Source organism: Rhinoraja longicauda, chromosome 35 (assembly GCF_053455715.1).
Source record: "Rhinoraja longicauda isolate Sanriku21f chromosome 35, sRhiLon1.1, whole genome shotgun sequence".
NCBI classification, from domain to species: Eukaryota; Metazoa; Chordata; class Chondrichthyes; order Rajiformes; family Arhynchobatidae; genus Rhinoraja; species Rhinoraja longicauda.
Window position 1 is genome coordinate 21,337,212 of NC_135987.1, and position 22,725 is coordinate 21,359,936.

The 22,725-nt window shown below is 45.6% G+C and overlaps 1 protein-coding gene across 1 annotated transcript in view; it reads left to right on the top strand.

The window, feature by feature from the left end:
- The window catches only part of wdfy4 (WDFY family member 4), a 157,249-nt gene that overhangs the window by 13,691 nt on the left and 120,833 nt on the right, over positions 1-22,725 (top strand). Inside the window, 9 exon segments of the mRNA XM_078428358.1 lie at positions 1,441-1,601; positions 3,016-3,468; positions 6,525-6,626; positions 8,011-8,201; positions 11,593-12,197; positions 14,515-14,605; positions 15,119-15,333; positions 18,461-18,573; positions 20,888-21,107. Coding sequence (XP_078284484.1) covers positions 1,441-1,601; positions 3,016-3,468; positions 6,525-6,626; positions 8,011-8,201; positions 11,593-12,197; positions 14,515-14,605; positions 15,119-15,333; positions 18,461-18,573; positions 20,888-21,107 — 2,151 coding nt within the window.

A 22,725-nucleotide genomic window follows, 5' to 3' on the forward strand; every position in this document is an offset into this window, starting at 1 on the left:
TTTCTCCGAGATCTTCGGTTTCCTCCCACACTCCAAAGACGTACAGGTATGTAGGTTAATTGGCTGGGTAAATGTAAAAATTGTCCCTAGTGGGTGTAGGATAGTGTTAATGTACAGGGATCGCTGGGCGGCACGGACTTGGAGGGCCGAAAAGGCCTGTTTCCGGCTGTATATATATGATATGATATGATAACACAAAGTGCTGGAGTAACTCAGCGGGTCAGGCAGCATCTGTGGAGGACATGGATAGGTGACGTTTCACAGAGTGCTGGAGTAACTCAGCGGGTCAGGCAGCATCTGTGGAGAACATGGATAAGTGGCGTTTCGGGTCGGGGCTATTCTTTAGATTCATATGCACTAGGAACAATAAAATTCTTACTTGTTGCTGTTTTGCAGGCCCATTAACACAACAAATAAAGATCCAATACTCAATAATACATTAAACTGAAGAAGGGTCTCGACCTGAAACGTCACCTATTCCTTCTCTCCACAGATGCTGCCTGTCCCGCTGAGTTACTCCAGCTTTTTGTGTCTATCTCCGGTTTAAACCAGCGTCTGCAGTCCTACACATAAACTATGCATAAAATGGGGCTGCTTAACATGTTTTCACTTCCTGGTTCCTCAGTCTGTTGTCCTTTGAGTCACGCCTCGTCGTGTTCATCCAGAAACCTTTCAGATGTGACGATGGTTTTCGTAACCATCATCCTTTCCTGACATTGTTTAGTTTAGTTCAGAGACACAGTGAGGAACCAGGCCCTTCAACCCACTGAGTCCGTGCTGACCAACAATCAACCATTACACCAGTTCCATCCGACACACTAGGGGCAATTTACAGAAGCCAATTCAGCTGCAAACCCGCACATCTTTGGAATGTGGGAGGAAACCGGACAACCTGGAGAAAACCTGCGCGGTCACAGAGAGAACGTGCAAACTCCACACAGACAGTACCCGAGGTCAGGATTGAACCTGGGCCTCTGGGGCTGTGAGACAGCAGCTCTACCCACTGCACCCACACCGACAGACCCTATCCAAAATCATTTTTACTACTTCTCGGTTCATTTTTGTATATTGACATAATTGTCGGTCCTCAATTAAAGAAGGGGCAACACAATGACGCAGCTGGCAAAGCCGCCACCACCCTCCTCCCATGACCCAGGTTCGATCCTCACCTCCGATGCTGTCGTGTGGAGTTTGACCGCATGGGATTTTGCCCCGGTTCCTGCCCACATTCCAAAGACTTACAGGTTTGTAGGTTCATCGCCCCGAGAGTGTAGATGGCTGGTAGAATCTGGATGGTTGTTGATGGGAATGTTGGGAGAGTAAAATGGGCCCAGGTGAGGAAGGATTAGGAGATAAATGGATGTCTGATGGTTACCGCGGGTTTATGGTTCTGTTTCTGCACTGCATCTCTTTACAACTTAAACCATCTTCCCTCTTCAGGTTTGATAAAGAACTAGAAAAGGAAGAAGTGAAGTCATTGGAAGAACTAGTTGACTTTTTGAGTTCACTCACGACCTATGGAGAGAAGGAACTAAAGGTGATGCCCTCTGTTACAGGCTCCCAGTTCCCTGGGTTTCAGTTTCAACAGCCGCCACAGTCAGGTAATTGTGATATCAGTTAAGTTTGATAACTTGTGTGAGTTTTACTAATTGATTGCAAGTTAGGACAACTTAAAATGTGCGATTTTGTAGGTCAATTGCCTTTGTGAATTGCCCCTAATGTGTAGGATATGAAAGTGTGGTAACATAAAGCTAGTGTGAATGGGTGATTGATGGTCGGCGTGGACTCAGTGGGTCAAACGGCCTGTTTCCACAATGCACCTTTCAATAAATTCAATCAATCAATTCTGTGAAATGTAATGGGTAGGTGAAGATTGATGATGTGGAGGCTGAGCAATGTTGTCAGTGAACATTTAGTTTTTAGTTTTAGAGACACAGCGCGGAAACAGGCCCTTCGGCCCACTGAGTCCGCACCGACCAGCGATCCCCGCACATTAAACAAACACACACACACACACGCACGCACGCGCGCACACACGCGCATACACACGCACGCACGCACGCACGCACGCACGCACGCACGCACGCACACACACACACACACACACACACACACTTAAGTTCTTTACACTTAAACCAAGCCAATTAACTTACAAACCTGTACGTCTTTGGAGTTTGGGAGGAAACTGAAGATCTTGGAGAAAACTCATGCAGACACGGGGCAAACTTACAAAGTCCGTACAGACAGTACCCGTAGTTGGGATCGAACCCGGATCTCCTGGGCTGCATGCACTGTAAAGCAGCAACTCTACCTTGAAATCTGATGCCGTGTGTTTGAACAATGTCTGAATGACATCCTTGCTGGGAAGTGGGAGAGGCCCAGAATAAATCCCTGGAGAACTTTAGTGCAATATTTGCTAGCTGTTGGAAACAGTGAATAATTTGCAAGGGTGCTTTAGGTAGTCTTGCATTATCTATATGCTTTGATGGGTAAATTGCACCTTATTTTAGACACTGAATGTTTAATCTTTCCGTTGCACTCAGTAGATGAGCTAAATCTTCGGTTGCTTATCCCACAACCTGATCACAATGATCAGCCATGATCACAATGAATGGCGGTGCTGGCTCGAAAGGCCAAATGGCCTCCTCCTGCACCTATTTTCTATGTTAACCTGCACCGTCTTTTGCCCAGATTTGGGGAAGGAGAACCAGAGGCCATGGGTTTAAGGAGAAGGGGGAAAGATTTAATAGGAAGCTGAGAGGTATCTTTTTTACAAAGAGGGTGATGGGTATATGGAACGAGCTGCCGGAGGAGATAGTTGAGGCAGGTACTATCATAACGTTTATGTGACATTTGGACAGGTACAATGACAGGATAGGTTTAGAGGGATATGGGCCGGTGGGACTAGTATTGGTTGGTGTGGACGAACAAGTGGGGCCGAAGGGCCTGTGTCCACACTGTTTGACTCTAGGACTCTCTATGACTCTAACCTATCCCTTCTGTTTCAACCTCTAGGTACAACAGTGAAAAACCTCCAGGCTTTCAAAGTTTTGCAAACAGTATTTTTAAACTCTAATTGTTCCCACGTCTCATCGATTGTCCTGGACCGAATCCGGAAGATCTGGATCTGGAACAAAGCCAACTTCTTCCTTCTGGAATGGACGCAGCAGATTTTCTTTCAGTTTGCTGAGGCCATTTACCTGAAGTCAGAGGCCGTGCAGACTCAGTACTTTCAAATGCTGCGCTTTGTTGTGTTTGACCTGTCCTACATACCCCATGATGTCTTTTCGCGAGTCCAGGCGGTCATTCGAGAGAACCTGTCTCCGGTTTGTGCCCTGCTGGCTCTGGAATGTGTGCTGGACATCTCCATGTACGACCCACTGCTCTCCATCGTGTTCCGAGAAACCCGCCTCCTGGAGATGCTCCTCACGCAACTTCAACGGCACGCAAAGATCCTGAGGAAAGCAGGTGAGCCCGGTCCTCACTGCCCACCTCCAGAACATCACGGCCCCAACATTCACACATCCAGAGGAACAAAACTGCAGATGCTGCTTTAAATCGAAGGTAGACACAAAATGCTGGAGTAACTCAGCGGGTCAGGCAGCATCTCGGGAGAGAAGGAATGGGTGACGTTTCGGGTCAAGACCCTTCCTCAGACATTAAACAGGGTGTCAGGGGTTATGGGGAGAAGGCAGGAGAATGGGGTTGGGAGGGAGAGATAGATCAGCCATGATTGGATGGCGGAGTAAACTCATGGGCCGAAACGTCACCCATTCCTTCTCTCCCGGGATGCTGCCTGATCCGCTGAGTTACTCCAGTACTTTGTGTCTACCTTCGATTCACACATCCATGTTGGACATTAGTTTCACAATACAGCATGGTGGTGCAGCGGCAGAGTTGCTGCCCTACGGTGCCACAGACCCTGGTTTAATCCTGACCTTGGGTGCTGTCTGTACGGAGTTTGCACGTTCTCCCCGTGACCCAGTGGGTTTTCCCCAAGATCTTCAGTTTCCTCCCACATTTCCAAAGACGTGACGGGTTTGTAGGTTAATTGTCTTCTGTGAATTGTCCCTCGCGGGTAGGATAGAACTAGTGTACAGGGTGATCATTGGTCTGCATGGACTCGGTGGGCCGAAGGGCCTGTTTCCACGCTGTGTCTCTAAATTAAACAAAGCCTCATCTTGCTATTGGACATTATTAGTAATTAGGTTGTTAAAAGGACCTGGTTGTTTCAAGCTAAGAACCAGTGAGGTTGGTTGCAAGTCATATCTCAGTTCTAGGGTTTCATCCATAAGGCTCCCATATCGGATTTTGGTTGGCACTGAATTTTCTCTGAAGATACTTAAAATCATCGAGTTATACAGCAGGGAAACAGGCCATTCAGCCCTAACTTTAGATTTAGGCGTGTTACTGTCACCTTACTGGGGTGCAATGAAAAGCTTTGATTTGCATGCCACCCATGTACATGATATATATCATAGGTAAAAACAATCAGTTCAAACGCAAGCACAATAGGTAGAGTTTGAACTGATTGTTGACCATTGACTTCTCCAACTTTAGATAGTTCCTCTGTCCCTCTCTTCCCCTCCCCTTCCCAGATCTCCCTCTATCTTCCTGTCTCCACCTATATCCTTCCTTTGTCCCGACCCCCTGACATCAGTCTGAAGAAGGGTCTCGACCCGAAACGTCACCCATTCCTTCTCTCCTGAGTTGCTGCCTGACCTGCTGAGTTACTCCAGCATTTTGTGAATAAATACCTTTGATTTGTACCAGCATCTGCAGTTATTTTCTTATAGTGTCTATATATGGTATCGTCCAGGCTGACCAAGATGCCCATGTATGCTAGTCCCATTCTCCTGCATTTGGCCCACATCTCTCACTGCTTACTAGAAGGTGGATATCTGCAGGGCAAGATTGTTGTTGGGCCTCCAGAATTGATCAAAATGTCAAAATAATAATTTGTATATCATTTGTATTTATTAGTTTTTCATGGGCATCAGTCTGAAGAAGGGTCTCGACCCGAAACGTCACCCATTCCGTCTCTCCTGAGATGCTGCCTGACCTGCTGAGTTGCGCCAGCATTTTGTGATACCTTCGATTTGTACCAGCATCTGCAGTTATTTTCCTATATTAGTTTTTCATGTTCATAAGTTATAGGAGCAGAATTAGGCCATTTGGCCCATCAAGTCTTCTCCGCCATTTAATCATGGCTGACCTATCTTTCCCCCTCAACCCCATTCTCCTACCTTCTCCCCACAACCACTGACACCCGTACTAGTCAAGTATCTGTCAATCAGTGCTTTAAAAAATATCCATTGACTTGGCCTCCACAGCCGTCTGTGGCAATCAATGTAAAACATTGGGGAGCAAGATTTATTTATCCATCATCCTGTTGTTTTGGCATTTGGATGGATCATAGAAACATAGAAAATAGGTGCAGGATTAGGCCATTTGGCCCTTCGAGCCTGCACCGCCATTCAATATGATCATGGCTGATCATCCAGCTCAGTAGCCTGTACCTGCCTTCTCTCCATACCCCCTGATCCCTTTAGCAAAAAGGGCCACATCTAACTCCCTCTTAAATATAGCCAATGAACTGGCCTCAACTACCTTCTGTGGCAGATAATTCCACAGACTCACCACTCTCTGTGTGAAGAAATGTTTTCTCATCTCGGTCCTAAAAGACTTCCCCCTTATCCTTAAGCTGTGACCCCTGGTTCTGGACTCCCCCAACATCGGGAACAATCTTCCCGCATCTAGCCTCTCCAACCCCTTAAGAATTTTATATGTTTCTATAAGATCCCCCCTCAGTCTTCTAAATTCCAGCGAGTACAAGCCCAGTCTATCCAGTCTTTCCTCATATGAAAGTCCCGCCATCCCAGGGATCAATCTGGTGAACCTTCTCTGTACTCCCTCTAAGGCAAGAACGTCTTTCCTCAGGTTAGGAGACCAAAACGGAGATGAGGAAGAACTTTTTCAGTCAGAGAGTGGTGAAGGTGTGGAATTCTCTGCCTCAGAAGGCAGTGGAGGCCAGTTCGTTGGATGCTTTCAAGAGAGAGCTGGATAGAGCTCTTAAGGATAGCGGAGTGAGGGGGTATGGGGAGAAGGCAGGAACGGGGTACTGATTGACAGTGATCAGCCATGATCGCATTGAATGGCGGTGCTGGCTCGAAGGGCTGAATGGCCTACTCCTGCACCTATTGTCTATTGTCTATTGTCTAAAACTGCACACAATACTCCAGGTGCGGTCTCACCAAGGCCCTGTACAACTGCAGCAGAACCTCCCTGCTCCTAAACTCAAATCCTCTTGCTATGAATGCCAACATACCATTCGCGTGAGTATCTTCGGGTGAGCAGAGATAAAGGGGTCTAAGTAATGAAAGGTCCAGGAAGTCACTCAACCACAGTACAACATCTCCATCACCAGAATTAATGTTCTTCTACATAGTTTGATTGAATATCTAAGGATTCTTGTTTGCTTTTTTAAATTTCTTTCACATATTTATTTCCTGACCAAACTTCAGGGAAGGGAAGACCTTCAGATGAACATCAACACCCGAAAGAGGCCTTAAGTTTGATGTTAAAGGTTGTGGCAGTCATGCTGCAAGGGTCCGTGAAAAACACTGGTAAGTCCCTTGAGCTGGTACCACACTGCTGCTGTGGGAAGCCAAAAGGCTGTTTCATGCCTTATCTAACTTTCTCTGAGTCGATTTGTCTATGCTTCATAAGTTCTAGGAGCAGAATTAGGCCATTCGGCCCATCAGGTCTACTCCACCATTCAGTCATGGCTGATCTATCTCTCCATCCTAACCCCATTCTCCTGCCTTCTTCCCATAACCCCTGACACCCGCACTAATCAAATCATGTCTACTCTACCATTCAATCATGGCTGATCTATCTCTCCATCCTAACCCCATTCTCCTGCCTTCTTCCCGTAACCCCTGACACCCGCACTAATCAAATCTGCTTGGACATAATTGTTGGAATCCTCAGCATTGAGCAGAGGTGCTGACGTTGATCGTCTGGATTTCCTCACTGCCTGTCGTCCCTTGCCCGCTCATACGTTCTCCCTTTATGTCGGTCATCACTCTCTGCATCAAGACAGAGGGCCGCAACTGAAGTCAGTCTGAGCTTCTTAGTTCAGTTTATTAGTTTAGTGTATTATTGTCACGTGTACCGAGGTACAGAGAAAAGCTTCTGTTGCGTGTTATCCAGTCAATAGAAAGACGATACATGGTTACAATTGAGACACTTACACTGTAGAGATACATGATAAGGGAATAACATTTAGACAATAGACTATAGGTGTAGGAGTAGGCCATTCGGCCCTTCGAGCCAGCACCGCCATTCAATGTGATCACGGCTGATCATCCACAATCAGTACCTCGTTCCTGCCCTCTCCCCATACCCCCTGATTCCACTATCATTAAGAGCTCTATCTAGCTCTCTCTTGAAAGCATCCAGAGAATTGGCCTCCACTGCCTTCCGAGGCAGAGAATTCCACAGATTTACAACTCTCTGAATGAAAAAGTTTTTCCTCATCTCCGTTCTAAATGTCCCTACACCTTATTCTTAAACTGTGGCCCCTGGTTCTGGACTCCCCCAACATTGGGAACATGTTTCCTGCCTTTAGCATGTCCAATCCCTTAATAATCTTATATGTTTCAATAAGATCCCCTCTCATCCTTCTAAATTCCAGTGTATACAAGCCCAGTCGCTCCAGTCTTTCAGTATACGACAGTCCCGGCATTCCAAGAATTAACCTGGTGAACCTACGCTGCACGCCCTCAATAGCAAGAATGTCCTTCCTCAAATTTGCAGACCAAAACTGCACACAGTACTCCAGGTGTGATCTCACTAGGGCCCTGTAAAGGTGCAAGGTAAAGCCAGCAATCTTTGATCAAGGATAGACAGAAGGTCACCAAGGAAGGAGATAGGTGCTCAGCATTGCTCTCTGGGTGTGTTTGGATGGTTCAGTTGCCTGAAGTCAGCTTCTCTCTCTCGGATCAGTGATTCTTCGAGAATATGGGATGATCCCCTACATCAAGATGTTCCTTGATGACAAGAGTTACCGCAGCCACGCCCTGGCCATCTTGGAGCAACTGGTCATCGTGAACGCGGAGGAGTACATGCGTGTTGTCATCGGGGTGCTCTGCTCAGCCACGCGGGGAGAGTTCATGCTGAAATTTGACCTTCTGCAGGTGAAACTAATTATTCAATTGCCTGTTTTAAAAATTTTGTTGAGCATGAGCAAAATGTTTTTGTTCTCTCTGCTTCAGTGAGATTCACGACTTAAGCGCAAGTTTCCCCAAGTGAAAAGAAGACTAAGAAAGGTTAAAACAAGATATAGCATGGAAACAATAGACAATAGACAATAGGTGCAGGAGTAGGCCATTCAGCCCTTCGAGCCAGCACCGCCATTCAATGCGATCATGGCTGATCACTCTCAATCAGTACCCCGTTCCTGCCTTCTCCCCATATCCCCTCACTCCGCTATCCTTAAGAGCTCTATCCAGCTCTCTCTTGAAACAGAGCCTGCTGCCCACCAAGTCCATGCCAATCATCAATCACCCATCCACACTAATTCTATGTTATCCCACATTCTTGTCCACTCTCTACATACAAGGCAATCTACAATTGACAGAGGCCAATTAATGTACAAACCTGCTGATCTTTGGGATGTGGGAGGAAACCGGAGCACCCGGAGAGAACCTACACGGTTACAGGGAGAGCATGCAAACTCCACACAGACAGCAGCCGAGGTCAGGATCGAACCCGGGTCTCTGGCGCTGTGAGGCAGCAGCTCTACCAGCTGTGCCACTGGGCTGCCCATGACTTTATTTTTTTCCTATCATTAGTTGATCATCTTTGCAGCCTACGTAAAAGATTGTATTTTGAGAATGAGTAAATTAAAATAATTTTATCCATTTAAAGCATGCATACATCATTAAAGTGATCCATAATTATACCCATGTAGAATATTTATGTGGTTAAACTGATATATTAAGCTAAATCTTGTGTGTTTCTAATTTAGATAAATTGTGAGACAGTCACAAAATAATAAGGAACTGAATTTATTATTCGAGCCCCTCAGGATTCTTATTATGTTACTCACAAATTCAGATTGATTTGCTAATATATATTTAGCTGGTAACCCAAAATAAATGTCATTACATCTCCACACTATGAGGATGACACATTGAAAATTGTACACTCTATTAAATTACCGAATGGGAGGTAAATTTGCTTATGTGTAACTCAGTTTGTGCTTTATAGATTGAGGTTTAAGGAATATTAAGTCACCAAGGATTAAACCTGTAACCGCGTTAAAGATTGCACCAATCAGGTTATGCAAAGCCCTCCCCTGAAAGATGTCAAAGCGATTTGCTTTACTGCCATTTAGTTTTTATAAATTTATGTTCTCTTTGTAACCTGTGTCACATAAACACTTGCGTGACAATAATGCATTGTTTATACCATATCCTGGTCTTACATGGCATGTGGCCTGTGAGCTCATTCTTTGATCTTGCACGTAGTTTTGTATTAATGAAGTATTCTAACGTCCCATTCAGAGTTCAGTTCAGTCTAGTTTATTGTCGCGTGTACCAAGGTACAGTGAAAAGCTTTTTGTTGCGTGCCAACCAGTCAGCAGAATGACTATACATGACTACAATCGATCCATTTGCAGTGTACAGATACACAGTAAGGGAATAACGTTTAGTGCAAGGTAAAGCCAGCAAAGTCCGATCAGGATAGACACAAAATGCTGGAGTATCTCAGCGGAACAGGCAGCATCTCTGGGGAGAAGGAATGGGTGACGTTTCGGGTCAAGACCCTCAAAGTCCGATCAAGGATAGTCCGAGGGTCATCAAAGAGATAGATAGTAGTTCATCACAGCTCTCTGTACCCTACCCTATTCCACTGAGATACTTAAGGATAGCAGAGTCAGGGGGTATGGGGAGAAGGCAGGAATGAGGTACTGATTGAGAATGATCAGCCATGATCACATTGAATGGTGGTGCTGGCTCGAAGGGCCGAATGGCCTCCTCCTGCACCTATTATCTATTGTCTATTGTCTACCCACAGTTAATAGTGGTGGCTTTGTGAAGCACTGCCCTGTATATATAATTAAGAATTGATTCAGTTACTTATAATTTTGTGATTGTTTCACAATTTGTCTGAATTAGATGCAAGCAATATCAGTGGCCTTGTCTGTTGTCTGCACCATGTAACTGAATGAGAGCACTGTCTTTTACCCAGAGCAGGGGAATCAACAACCAGAGGACGTACGTTGATGGTGAGAGGGGAAAGATTTAATAGGGACCTGAGGGGCAACGTTTCCACACAGAGGGTGGTGGGCGTATGGGACAAGCTGCCAGAGGAGGTAGTTGAGGCAGGTACTATAACGTTTGAAAGACATTCAGACAGGTACTTGGATAGGAAAGATTTAGGGGGATATGGGAGAAACACAATGGGACTAAGATAGATGGGGCATCTTGGTCGGCAGGGCCAGTTTGGGCCGATTGCCTTGCTGCATGACTCGATGCTAGTACTGTTGTCCACCATGTAGTACACTGCCTACATCTTCTTCAATGTGCTCAGGTTTAGAGTAACCACCATCTTCTATTTGTACATGAGATGTTTAGAATAAGGTGACCACCTGACCCTATTTAGTCAGAAGGAGCCATCTAACAGAGGGCTAATCCCAGTCCTGGGCTACGTGACACAATGTCCCACTTGTCCTACATTTGTGGTGGTCTCAAATGTTACGTTTTGGGTTCCTTCTGACTTTGGATCATGTGTAGGGAGAAATCCAAAACATCACCCATCCTTTTTCTCCAGAGATGCTGCCTGACCCGCTGAGTTACTCCAGCACTTTGTGTCTATCTTTGCTACTTTAAGACCATTTATCCCAGGACTAAGTCTAGATCTTTATAAATCAGTGTGTCAGGCATCGTCTCTGGGGAACATGGATAGATGATGACTTGGGTCGGGATCCTTTTTCAGTCTGAAGAAGGGTACGCACCCAAAACATCATCTTTACCTGTTCTCCAGAGATGTTGCCTGACCCACTGAGTTTTTCCAGCACTTTGTGTCTTATTTTGTAAACCAGCATCTGCAGTTCCTTGTGCCTGGACCTTTACAGATTGGACCTGACCTGATCACCACTGGCCTCCTGAGGGAAGGTCACACTTGCCTTGTGTGATGTTGGCAGCAGATGTCCCAGTGAGCTCCCAGTTGATAACAAGTGCTCTCCTTATCAATGGTTCGCTGGTGGCAGGGGAGTGTGTAGGGGGAGGGGGGAGGAGGGGGGGGGGGGGGGGGGAGGGGGGTGAGAATGGCGGGATGCTAAATTGACCTCTGCTCCTAAGCCCAGGAAAAGTGGGCTCGGTGGGCCAAAGGGCCGGTTTCCACGCTGTATCTCTGAAGTAAAGGTCTTATTTTAAAACTGTTTTATTACCCATTAAGATTTGCTGAAGTTTTAGTTTCATTCTATTCTCTGATTGTAAAAGCATTCAAGCTTTTTTCTGTGTATGGGAATTACAAATTAGTGCTTTAACCCTCTTCCACTCTAATCTTCTTCCGCTGTAGTCGATGTTAAATGTTCTGGGAACGGCGAAGGCTTCCTCGGCTTTCAGGACGACCGGTGGATTCAATGCCTTGCAGTCAGTGTTGGCGGACATGGAAGGGGCCCTGTGTCACCCTCCCTCCGGCCAGTGGGCCTCTGTGGATCAGAACGACATCTGGGACCTTATGGAAATGACCCTTTGCACTCTCACTGTTGCCATCCACGCTGACCCTGTCAACAGCTACTTCTTCAGAGTGCAGGGCCACTTTGACAAAATGACCGAGGACTTCAGGCTCTTTGGGTGCTTCGGCAGTCGAGGGGAAAGGGTATGTTCTCCCCTGGACGTCAGTGCCTGCAGAAAGTTTAAGGAGTGGCTGGACTTGGCGTACAACTCCACTGTGGACGTTCCACCCTCTTTGAGGAGTTGTGTGAAGATATTTGGATTTCTGGACCGAATGGCGAAAGACATATTCTCTCCTCCTCGTTGGCCCTCAGGGACATTTCATTCTCCAAATCCCAGAGGACCCAGCAATCGGAGGGACAGTGAACTCTCTGGAAGTGACCAAAATACATCTGACGCCAGTGAAAATAATTCAGAGCCAGCGACTGCCGGTTATGGAGAAGATAGGTAGGCAACTCACGTTCACCAAAGTGCAGTCTGTAGTGAGGATAATGTTGGACAACACACCTGATATTAAACCCTCTCCACTGCTCCCTCACATCTCATCAACTTTCTTTTTAGTCATGTTACATAAGATTGTTAACAGATGTTCACATTAATGACAATACTAAATTGCACAATTAGATTTAGATTTAGAGATACAGCGCGGAAACAGGCCCTTCGGCCCACCGAGTCCGCGTCGCCCAGCGATCCCCGCACATTAACACTACCCTGCACACACTAGGGACAATTTTTTCATTTACCCAGTCAATTAACCTACATACCTGCCCGTCTTTGGAGTGTGGGAGGAAACCGAAGATCTCGGAGAAAACCCACGCAGGTCACGGGGAGAACGTACAAACTCCGTACAGACGGCGCCCATAGTCAGGATCGAACCTGAGTCTCCGGTGCTGCATTCGCTGTAAAGCAGCAACTCTACCGCTGCGCCACCGTGCCGCCCATGTTTCTAGATCCATTAATGACAATTAATCTAGAAACATAGAAAATAGGTGCAGGAGGAGGCCATTCGGCCCTTCGAGCCAGCACCGCCATTCATTGTGATCATGGCTGATCGTCCCCAATCAATACCCCGTGCCTGCCTTCTCCCCATATCCCTTGATTTCACTAGCCCCTTGAACTCTATCTAACTCTCTTAATCTAATGAAGATTTTACCTAAATTCTGAATGAGTAATGTTTACATTTTTCGCCTTATCGCTTTTCACTGTAGGGCGAGGGAGATATCATTACGTGATCATTCTGTACAGAAACATTTAAAGATTCTCTGATTTATGCATCTTTCTTTATCAGACTTTTTTTTGAATTAGCCCAAATTGGAGTAATCTCATTAAAGATTGATAATCTAATAGTTTTTAATGATAACTGTCCTTTGATTATAAATTCTAAGCTTTATTAAATGGGGCAGACCCACTTGCTGCGTGATACGTCAGTGGTAAGGCCATGTTAAGAATTTACTGTTCCTCAAGTTAAAATGATGTAACAAAGTATTTTTTTTAAAAGGTCTTCAGACTGATCTCTGAGGATTGAGAATATTGCTTTGTCTAATTGTTAATAACCCTTGCATCCCCTCTCTGTCCATCCCTGCCTCAGAAGGCAGTGGAGGCCAATTCTCTGAATGCATTCAAGAGAGAGCTAGATAGAGCTCTTAAGGATAGCGGAGTCAGGGGGTATGGGGAGAAGGCAGGAACGGGGTACTGATTGATAATGATCAGCCATGATCACATTGAATGGCGGTGCTGGCTCGAAGGGCCGAATGGCCTCCTCCTGCACCTATTGTCTGTCTATTGTCCATCCCTCCCCACCCTTGTTGTCCTGCCAAGTTTAACTATTCCTACCCCCTCGTTATCTCCTCTTCCGCTGCCAACAATGGAACTTTGTGGGCTCAACCTTTCTTTGATCATCTTTGCTGGCCTTGATTTGTTCTTCTCATAGAAACATAGAAAATAGGTGCAGGGGTAGGCCATTCGGCCCTTCGAGCTAGCACCACCATTCAATATGATCATGGCTGATCATCCAAAATCACTACCCTGTTCCTGCTTTTTCCCCGTATCCCTTGATTCCGTCAGCCCTAAGAGCTAAATCTAACTCTCTCTTGAAAGCATACTTCAAACCTTTCATTCTTTTGTTCTTTGAATCTTTTCATACCTCTAGTTTCCCTCTCCCCTGACTTAGTCTGAAGAAGGGTCTCAACCCGAAACGTCACCTATCCATGTTCTCCAGAGATGCTGCCTGACCCGCTGAGTTACTCCAGCACTCTGTGAAACGTCACCTATCCATGTTCTCCAGAGATGCTGCCTGACCCGCTGAGTTACTCCAGCACTCTGTGAAACGTCACCTATCCATGTTCTCCACAGATGCTGCCTGACCCGCTGAGTTACTCCAGCACTCTGTGAAACGTCACCTATCCATGTTCTCCACAGATGCTGCCTGACCCGCTGAGTTACTCCAGCACTCTGTGAAACGTCACCTATCCATGTTCTCCACAGATGCTGCCTGACCCGCTGAGTTACTCCAGCACTCTGTGTGTTTGTTTGTAAGCCAGCATTTGCTGCTCCTTGTACCTACATGAATCACCATCGCTCCGTGTGTGGTTGTGGAGTTGGGAATAAGTGGAACATGTTTATTGCAGGATGCAGTGAGAAGCCATGAGTAGTGGCAACGCAGATTGACATTCTGCTCCCAGCTTCCGGTTTCTCCACATCTGGTGCTTGGGTCTGCTGTGCTGTTAAACTCTTCATTCTAACCTTTGTGCTTATCTTCATGAAGGTTTCCTGATGACCCTGTGATTGTCCATCCAGGTGCTATTTGTGTCATGATGCATCTCTTACCAAATATTAACTGCAAAGAAATCCCACAGGTACTCACCATTTTATTATTGTTGTCTAAAACTAATTTTAATCGTCAGAGCAATTTTCCTTTTGTCTTGATGCCATCAAATTTGGGATGTGAGAGCAAACCAGAACAAACCGGAGCACCCGGAGGAAACCCACACGGTCACAGGGGAGAACGTGTAAACTCCATGTAGACAGTACGTGAGGTCAGGATGGAACCTGGGTCTCTGGCGCTGTGAGGCAGCAACTCTACCAGCTGCGCCACCGAGCCGCCCACTTGTATATCTCTATGACTCAATATTAATAATGAAATCTGGTACCCAGAGAAATATCATTGTACAATAAAGTCACCATGGGTATCAGGGGTTGTGGGAAGAAGGCAGGAGAATGGGGTTAGGAGGGAGAGATGACTGAATGGCAGAGTAGACTTGATGGGCCGAATGGCCTAATTCTTCTCCTCTCACTTATGAACACCCGAGGACGCTGAATGTTTAAATCTTCTGAATTGTCCTTTTTCATTCTCTTGCAACTCCCTACAGCTCTCCCTGGAGCTGCAGTATGCGGTAAGCGATTACATTCTATCGCTTGTCAAAACAGAAAGGTGCCGGCAGACCATGTGTGGGTGTGACCTGCTGAAGATCTTGGTGAACTGCTTCAAGGAGGTTTTGGCTGATAATTCCCACCCACTGCACTTCCCGCTAATTAGGATCTTTGAGAAGCTGGCATGCCAGGCCATCGATCCACCAGTGCTCAGGTACAGTCTGCCTCTTTAGTCTAGTTTATTTTGTTTAGTTTAGAGATGCAGCACAGAGACAGGCCCTTCGGCCCACCGGGTCCGCGCCGCCCAGTGATCCCCGCACACTAACACTATCCTACACACACTAGGGACAATTTTTACATTTACCAAACCAATTAACCTGCAAACCTGTACGTCTTTGGGGTGTGGGAGGAAACCGAAGATCTCAGAGAAAACCCACGCAGGTCATGGGGAGAACGTACAAACTCCGCACAGACAGCACCCATAGTCGGGATCGAACCCGGGTCTCCAGCGCTGCATTCGCTGTAAGGCAGCAACTCTACCGCTGTGCCACTGTGACCGCCTTTGTTTGAACTCAGTTTACAGTTGCCTCAGACACACGTGATACACGAACATGCACCTGTGAATACATAAACTCACAAGTGCATGCACAATGCGAAATATCTCAGATATAGTTTGTAAAACTATTTCAATATTGCTTTGTAAAATCTCTGGAATATTCTCCCCAGCTGGTTCAAAAGTTCAATACATTATTATTACAGATAGACACAAAATGCTGGAGTAACTCAGCGGGTCAGGCAGCATCTCTGGAGAGAAGGAATGGGTGATGTTTCAGGTCGAGACCCTTCTTCAGACTGATGATCAGTCTGAAGAAGGGTCTCGGTCCGAAACGTCACCCATTCCTTCTCTCCAGAGATGCTGCCTGACCCGCTGAGTTACTCCAGCATTTTGTGTCTACCTTCGATTTAAACCAGCATCTACCGTTTTTTTCCAACACATTATTATTACATGTATCTAATACAGTGAAATTCTTTGTTTTGCATACAATTCAGAAAAAAATCATTCTATAGACAAGCATAATCATAATTAAGTACAAAAGTGCAACGATTTTAGTGCAAGAATTGTAGACCACTGAGGCAACAGAATGCTGTGGAGGCCAAGAGAGTGGATATCTTTGAGATAGATAGATTCTTGATTAGTGCGGGTGTCAGAGGTTATGGGGAGAAGGCAGGAAAATGGGGTTAGGAGGGAGAGATAGATCAGCCATGATTGAATGGCGGAGTAGACTTGATGGGCCGAATGGCCTAATTCTGCTCCTATCAGTTGTGAACATATGAACTTATGAGCCAGTGTACGAGCCATCATAATTTTTTCCAGTGCCATTTTCTGCCCTTCACAAGGGTTAAGTTCTTAAAAGTACAGAGTCTAATCTAGTCCAAAAACAAAAACAAAAAAAAAGTACAGAGTCTAATCTTGCATCTTTACTCTGTGGTCTCCAATGACCACACCGACACACTGGTGATGGGGTAAACTCACGTGATATGGTTTATTGAAAGTGAAAGACGCCAGTGATGAGAAGGTCGGGGTTGGCGATCTCAAGTTGGCCCACATTACTTGCCACATCACACCTTTCTCTACCATGACAAGAAAACAATGAATTAACAGTCTGGAGTGTCTCTATGTAGTCCTTGTATCTTGGACAATAAATAAATGTCTCCAAGACGCACTGATTAACATTGCCTTGAAGGAGTGACCCGCTGGGTTACTCCAGCATTTTAGACAATAGACAATAGGTGCAGGAGTAGGCCATTCGGCCCTTCGAGCCAGCACCACCATTCAATGTGATCATGGCTGATAATTCTCAATCAGTACCTCATTCCTGCCTTCTCCCCATACCCCCTGACTCCGCTATCCTTAAGAGTTCTATCTAGCTCTCTCTTGAAAGCATTCAGAGAACTGGCCTCCACTGCCTTCTGAGGCAGAGAATTCCACAGATTTACAACTCTCTGAAAAAGTTTTTTCTCATCTCTGTTCTAAATGGCCAACCCCTTATTCTTAAACTGTTGCCCCTGGTTCTGGACTCCCCCAAAATTGTGAACATGTTTCTTGCCTCTAACGTATCCAACCCCTTAATAATCTTATCTGTTTCAATAAGATTTCCTCTCATCCTTCTAAACTCCAGTGCATACAAGCCTAGTCGCTCCAGTCTTTCAACATACGACAGTCCCGCCATTCTGGGAATTATCCTAGTAAACCTACGCTGCACGCCCTCAATAGCAAGAATATCCTTCCTCAAATTTGGAGACCAAAACTGCACACAGTACTCCAGGTGCGGTCTCACTAGGGCCCTGTACAACTGCAGAAGGACCTCTTTGCTCCTATACTCAACTCCTCTTGTTATGAAGGCCAACATTCCATTGGCTTTCTTCACTGCCTGCTTCACCTGCATGCTTCCTTTCAGTGACTGATGCACTAGGACACCCAGATCTCGTTGTACGTCCCCTTTTCCTAACTTGTCTCTATCTTGCTTTGAAGGAGCGTGCATTTTACAAATTAGCTGTCATACTTCTGCAAAAGAGTTGTTTGTAGCGATACAGCGTGGAAACAGGCCCTCAGGTCCACTGAGTCCCAGCCGACCAGCGATCATCCTTAAACTAGTTCTATCCCACACACTCGGGGCAATTTAGAGAAGTCAATTAACCTACAAACCTGCACAGCTTTGGGGTTTGGGAGGAAACTGTACCCGGAGAAAACCCACGCAGTAACAGGGAGAGCGTAGAAAATCTGTACAGACAGCACCCGTAGTCGGGATCGAACCCGGGTCTCTGGCGCTGTGTGGCAGCAACTCTGCCATTGTACTGTCCCGTTAAACAATTTGAAATTGGCACACAGTTTTCTTCATAAGATTCGCCTTCAATTGTACAAATATTAACAAGAAGGGCAAGTTATTTGCTCTACTCTTCATAATAACCAGGTTAATAGTTTAGAATAAAATTAGTTAAGGTGATGGGATGAATATAGGGTTGGACTTAGTGGAGCGTTTGTTAAAGAGCTCCAACAATCTCATAGTTTAAATAACTGCAGATGCTGGTACAAATCGAAGGTATTTATTCACAAAATGCTGGAGTAACTCAGCAGGTCAGGCAGCATCTCAGGAGAGAAGGAATGTGTGACGTTTCGGGTCGAGACCCTTCTAACCTGAAACGTCACCCATTCCTTCTCTCCTGAGATGCTGCCTGACCTGCTGAGTTACTCCAGCATTTTGTGAATAAATACCTTCATAGTTTAAATAGTTTCCTTTAACGATATGTACATCATTTGTGTTCTGATTGCCAATTTGTAGAGAGTTCTTGCGCCTTGGTGACCCACTGAACTGTGGAATTGGGAAACCCAAGAAGTACGGTTCATCTCGCAAAGATCAGCCCTCTCTGTCGTGGCATCAGGTTGACACCAATGGTAAGGATGTGTTGGCAGGAGGGTAGGTTGTCAAACCATTGCAGGTTATAAGCATTCAATGATTCAGTGATACTTTATTGTCCCACGTATCGAGGTACATTGAATTGCTTTCTTTTGCATCCAACCTATAACATCATACAGCAGACCTCATCCAGTACACAAGTCACCGTGATTCTGGTGCTGACAAAGTTACAAAAGTTCACCGTACATTCCTATCGACTGCCTGCAAGCCCTGCTTGGTCCCCCCTTCATAGAAACATAGAAACATAGAAAATAAATGCAGGAGTAGGCCATTCGGCCCATCGAGCCTGCACCGCCATTCAATATGATCATGGCTGATCATCCAACTCAGTATCCTGTACCTGCCTTCTCTCCATACCCCCTGATCCCTTTAGCCACAAGGGCCACATCTAACTCCCTCTTAAATACAGCCAATGAACTGGCCTCAACTACCTTCTGTGGCAGAGAATTCCACAGATTCACCACTCTCTGTGTGAAAAAAAACTTTCTCATTTCGGTCCTAAAAGACTTCCCCCTTATCCTTAAACTGTGACCCCTTGTTCTGGACTTCCCCAACATCGGGAACAATCTTCCTGCATCTAGCCTGTCCAACCCCTTAAGAATTTTGTAAGTTTCTATAAGATCCCCCCTCAATCTTCTAAATTCCAGCGAGTACAAGCCGAATCTATCCAGTCTTTCTTCATATGAAAGTCTTGCCATCCCAGGAATCAATCTGGTGAACCTTCTCTGTACTCCCTCTTCGTCTCGGCCGCCTCACGCCAGCTCCCCCTTTATTCTTTTGACTTTCGAGTTTAATTTAGTTTAGTTTAGCGATACAGTGCGGAAACAGGCCCTTTGGCACCGAATCCGCGTGGACCAGCGATCACCCATACACTTGTTCTATCCTACGCACACTGGGGACAATTTACTGAAGCCAATTAACCTACAAACCCGCACATCTTTGGAGTGCGGGTGGAAACCAGAGCACCCGGATAAAACCCATGCAGGTCACGGGGAGAACGTACAAACTCTGTACAGGCAGCACCCGTAGTTAAGATCGAACCTGGGTATCTGGCGCTGTGAGGCAGCAACTCTACTGCTGCGCCACCGTGCTACCCCAGTTAACACCAGAAGACCTTTGAAGTTAACACCGGGAGAACACGGCTTTAATAGAAGGCTTTTAGTTCATTTGTTTGCACTTTGCTTTTACAACTGAAATTAGAATATAGAGAGGTGGAACACATGGAGTTGGTCTGCATTCTGAGTGGGCACAAGTATATTACAACCAGCAGGTATTATTTTGTTTAGGGGCAAAGTTTAAAGGAGATGTGTGGGGAATGTATGTTAGACTAAGTGACTGGTGGAAGCAGATATGATCATGGTATTGAAAAGGCTTTTAGATGGGCATATATTGGAGTGATATGGATCATGTGCAGGGTGAAGCCTTTATTCCTGCCCTGTACTGTTCTGCCACTGAACCGTCTTCTCACCAACTAGAGAGCGGTCCTGACCTCCCATCTACCTCACTCTGGACCATCGAACTATCTATAAATGGACTTTATTGGACTTTATCTTGCACTAAACCTTATACCCTTGACCTATAGATGAAGGGTATAAGGTAGAAGGGTCTCGGCCCGAAACGTCACCCATTTAGCAGATTGAGGGGGGATCTTATAGAAATGTACAAAATTCTTAAGGGGTTGGACAGGCTAGATGCAGGAAGATTGTTCCCGATGTTGGGGAAGTCCAGAACAAGGGGTCACAGTTTAAGGATAAGGGGGAAGTCTTTTAGGACCGAGATGAGAAAGTTTTTTTTCACACAGAGAGTGGTGAATCTGTGGAATTCTCTGCCACAGAGGGTAGTTGAGGCCAGGTCATTGGCTATATTTAAGAGGGAGTTAGATGTGGCCCTTGTGGCTAAAGGGATCAGGGGGTATGGAGAGAAGGCAGGTACGGGATACTGAGTTGGATGATCAGCCATGATCATGTTGAATTGCGGTGCAGGCTCGAAGGGCCGAATGGCCTACTCCTGCACCTATTTTCTATGTTTCTATGTTAATTTTAATGAGTGCAACACAAGGTGCTGAATTCCTGATCTCTGACCCTCATTGCAGGAAGATGATTGAACTTTATTACCATCCATCACAGTGAGGAATGTGGAATCCACTGTGGTGAATGCTTATGTTAAATGTTATTTTATGTGTCTGTGTGCCTTGTTGCTTTTTACTTAGTATGGCTGTATGGTAACCCAAATTTCACTGCACCTTGTGGTACATGTGACAATAAATTGAATCTTGAATCTTGAATCTTCCAGAGCTGGGCCGGAGGAGAAGCCTCACGCGGAGAGGCTCGCTTGTCGCAAGGAGCAGGCCGCTCCTGGCTTTCAGTCTATCCCGCCTGCCGAGGCACATGACCATCCCTCAGCACCGGATCATGAGCCTGGTCTCCGCAATGTCTTCACGACACTTCCATGCAGCTAGATCGACCATTGCACCGCCCTTCACCGAGTTCGACATGTCCACCATTGGCCACGGGTAGGAGACATTGGTGGAGAACCCCTGAGTCTGAAGAAGGGTCTCGACCCGAAACATCACCGTTCTTTCTCTCCATAGATGCTGCCTGACCCGCTGAGTTACTCCAGCATTCTGTGTCTATCCAGGGAGTGATCAGTTTAATTGACGAATAGTTACGGATGATGGACATCATTATCAATGAATTTAGTTTATTGTTATGTGAATCTGTGGAACTCTTTGCCACAGAAGGCCAAGTCAATGAATATATTTAAGGCAGAGATAGATAGATTGTTGATTAGTACAGGTGTCAGAGGTTATGGGGAGAAGGCTGGAGAATGGGGTTAGGAGGGAGTAGACTTGATGGGCCGAATGGCCTAATTCTTCTCCTATTTCTTATGACCTTATCATGTGTACTGAGGCACAATGGAAAGTTTTTGTTGCATGCTAACCAGTAGGTGGAAAGACAATGTATGATTACAATTGAGCCGTTTACAGTGTATAGATACATGATAAGGGAATAACGTTTAGTCCAAGATAAAGCCAGTAAAGTCCGATCAATGATAGTCCGAGGGTCACCAATGAGGTAGATAGTAGTTCAGCACTGCTCTCCAGTTGATGGTAGGATGGTTCAGTTGCCTGACAACAGCTGGAAATTAATAATACTGGAGAAGTAAGGGTCCATTCAAACAAGCAAATGAAAGAAATTAGCTTTAATAAATAAATACGACCAGGAACTGAATAAGCTTGGACAATGATAAATACCAATGACGTGATCTGCTACATCCCAAGGTTTTGAAAGAAGTCGCTACTGAGAGCATGCACGCCCTGTTATCATCTGGTAAAAGTTATGTACTTGCTGGAATGGTCCTAAAGGTTAGTGGGTGGCAAATGTGACCTCACTATTAAGGAAAGGAAGGAGAGAGAAACATGAGAGCTGCCAACATCCCTCACTGAGAAACCTATGGTCTAGTCTGATATCAAGATCGTTGTTGACTTGTGAATGCAATATGTTTCCGTAATCTCTCGGCGATCTTTGAAGATGTATCTAGACGAGTAGATATGGGGTTACAGGTGGATATCTTATATTTAGATATTCCGATGGCTTTTGACAAAAGTCTCACAGTAAGAGATTGGTGTGCAAAACTAGAACAACATTGGGATTGAGGGTAATATACTCAGGAGCGGATAGGAAATGTGGGGAGAACAGGGAAAATTGAGAAAGGAATGAGATTGCACTGTGAGTTAGCATTAGCTTGATGTACCGAATGGTCTCCTTCAATGTCGCAAGGATTTGTGAGTGCATATAGATAGGAAATTGAGCAATGTATTAATTCCAGTGAAATCTAAAGTTGAATCTTATTCAAAAGAAAATTGAAAATGGTTTGGTGATGTACAGTGGGTGAATAAATACGTGGGAACAGAGGCATGTACAAAAGCAGTGGGGAAAAAAAGACTTATAAGGTCATAAGTGATAGGAGTAGAATTTGGCCATTCGGCCCATCAGGTCTACTCTGCCATTCAATCATGGCTGATCTATTGAATGGTGGAGTAGACTTGATGTGCTGAATTTTGGAAGCAAAATATTTAAGAGTGACAGTCCTGGAGGGAGCGAAGGTACATGGACAACTCATGAACGTCT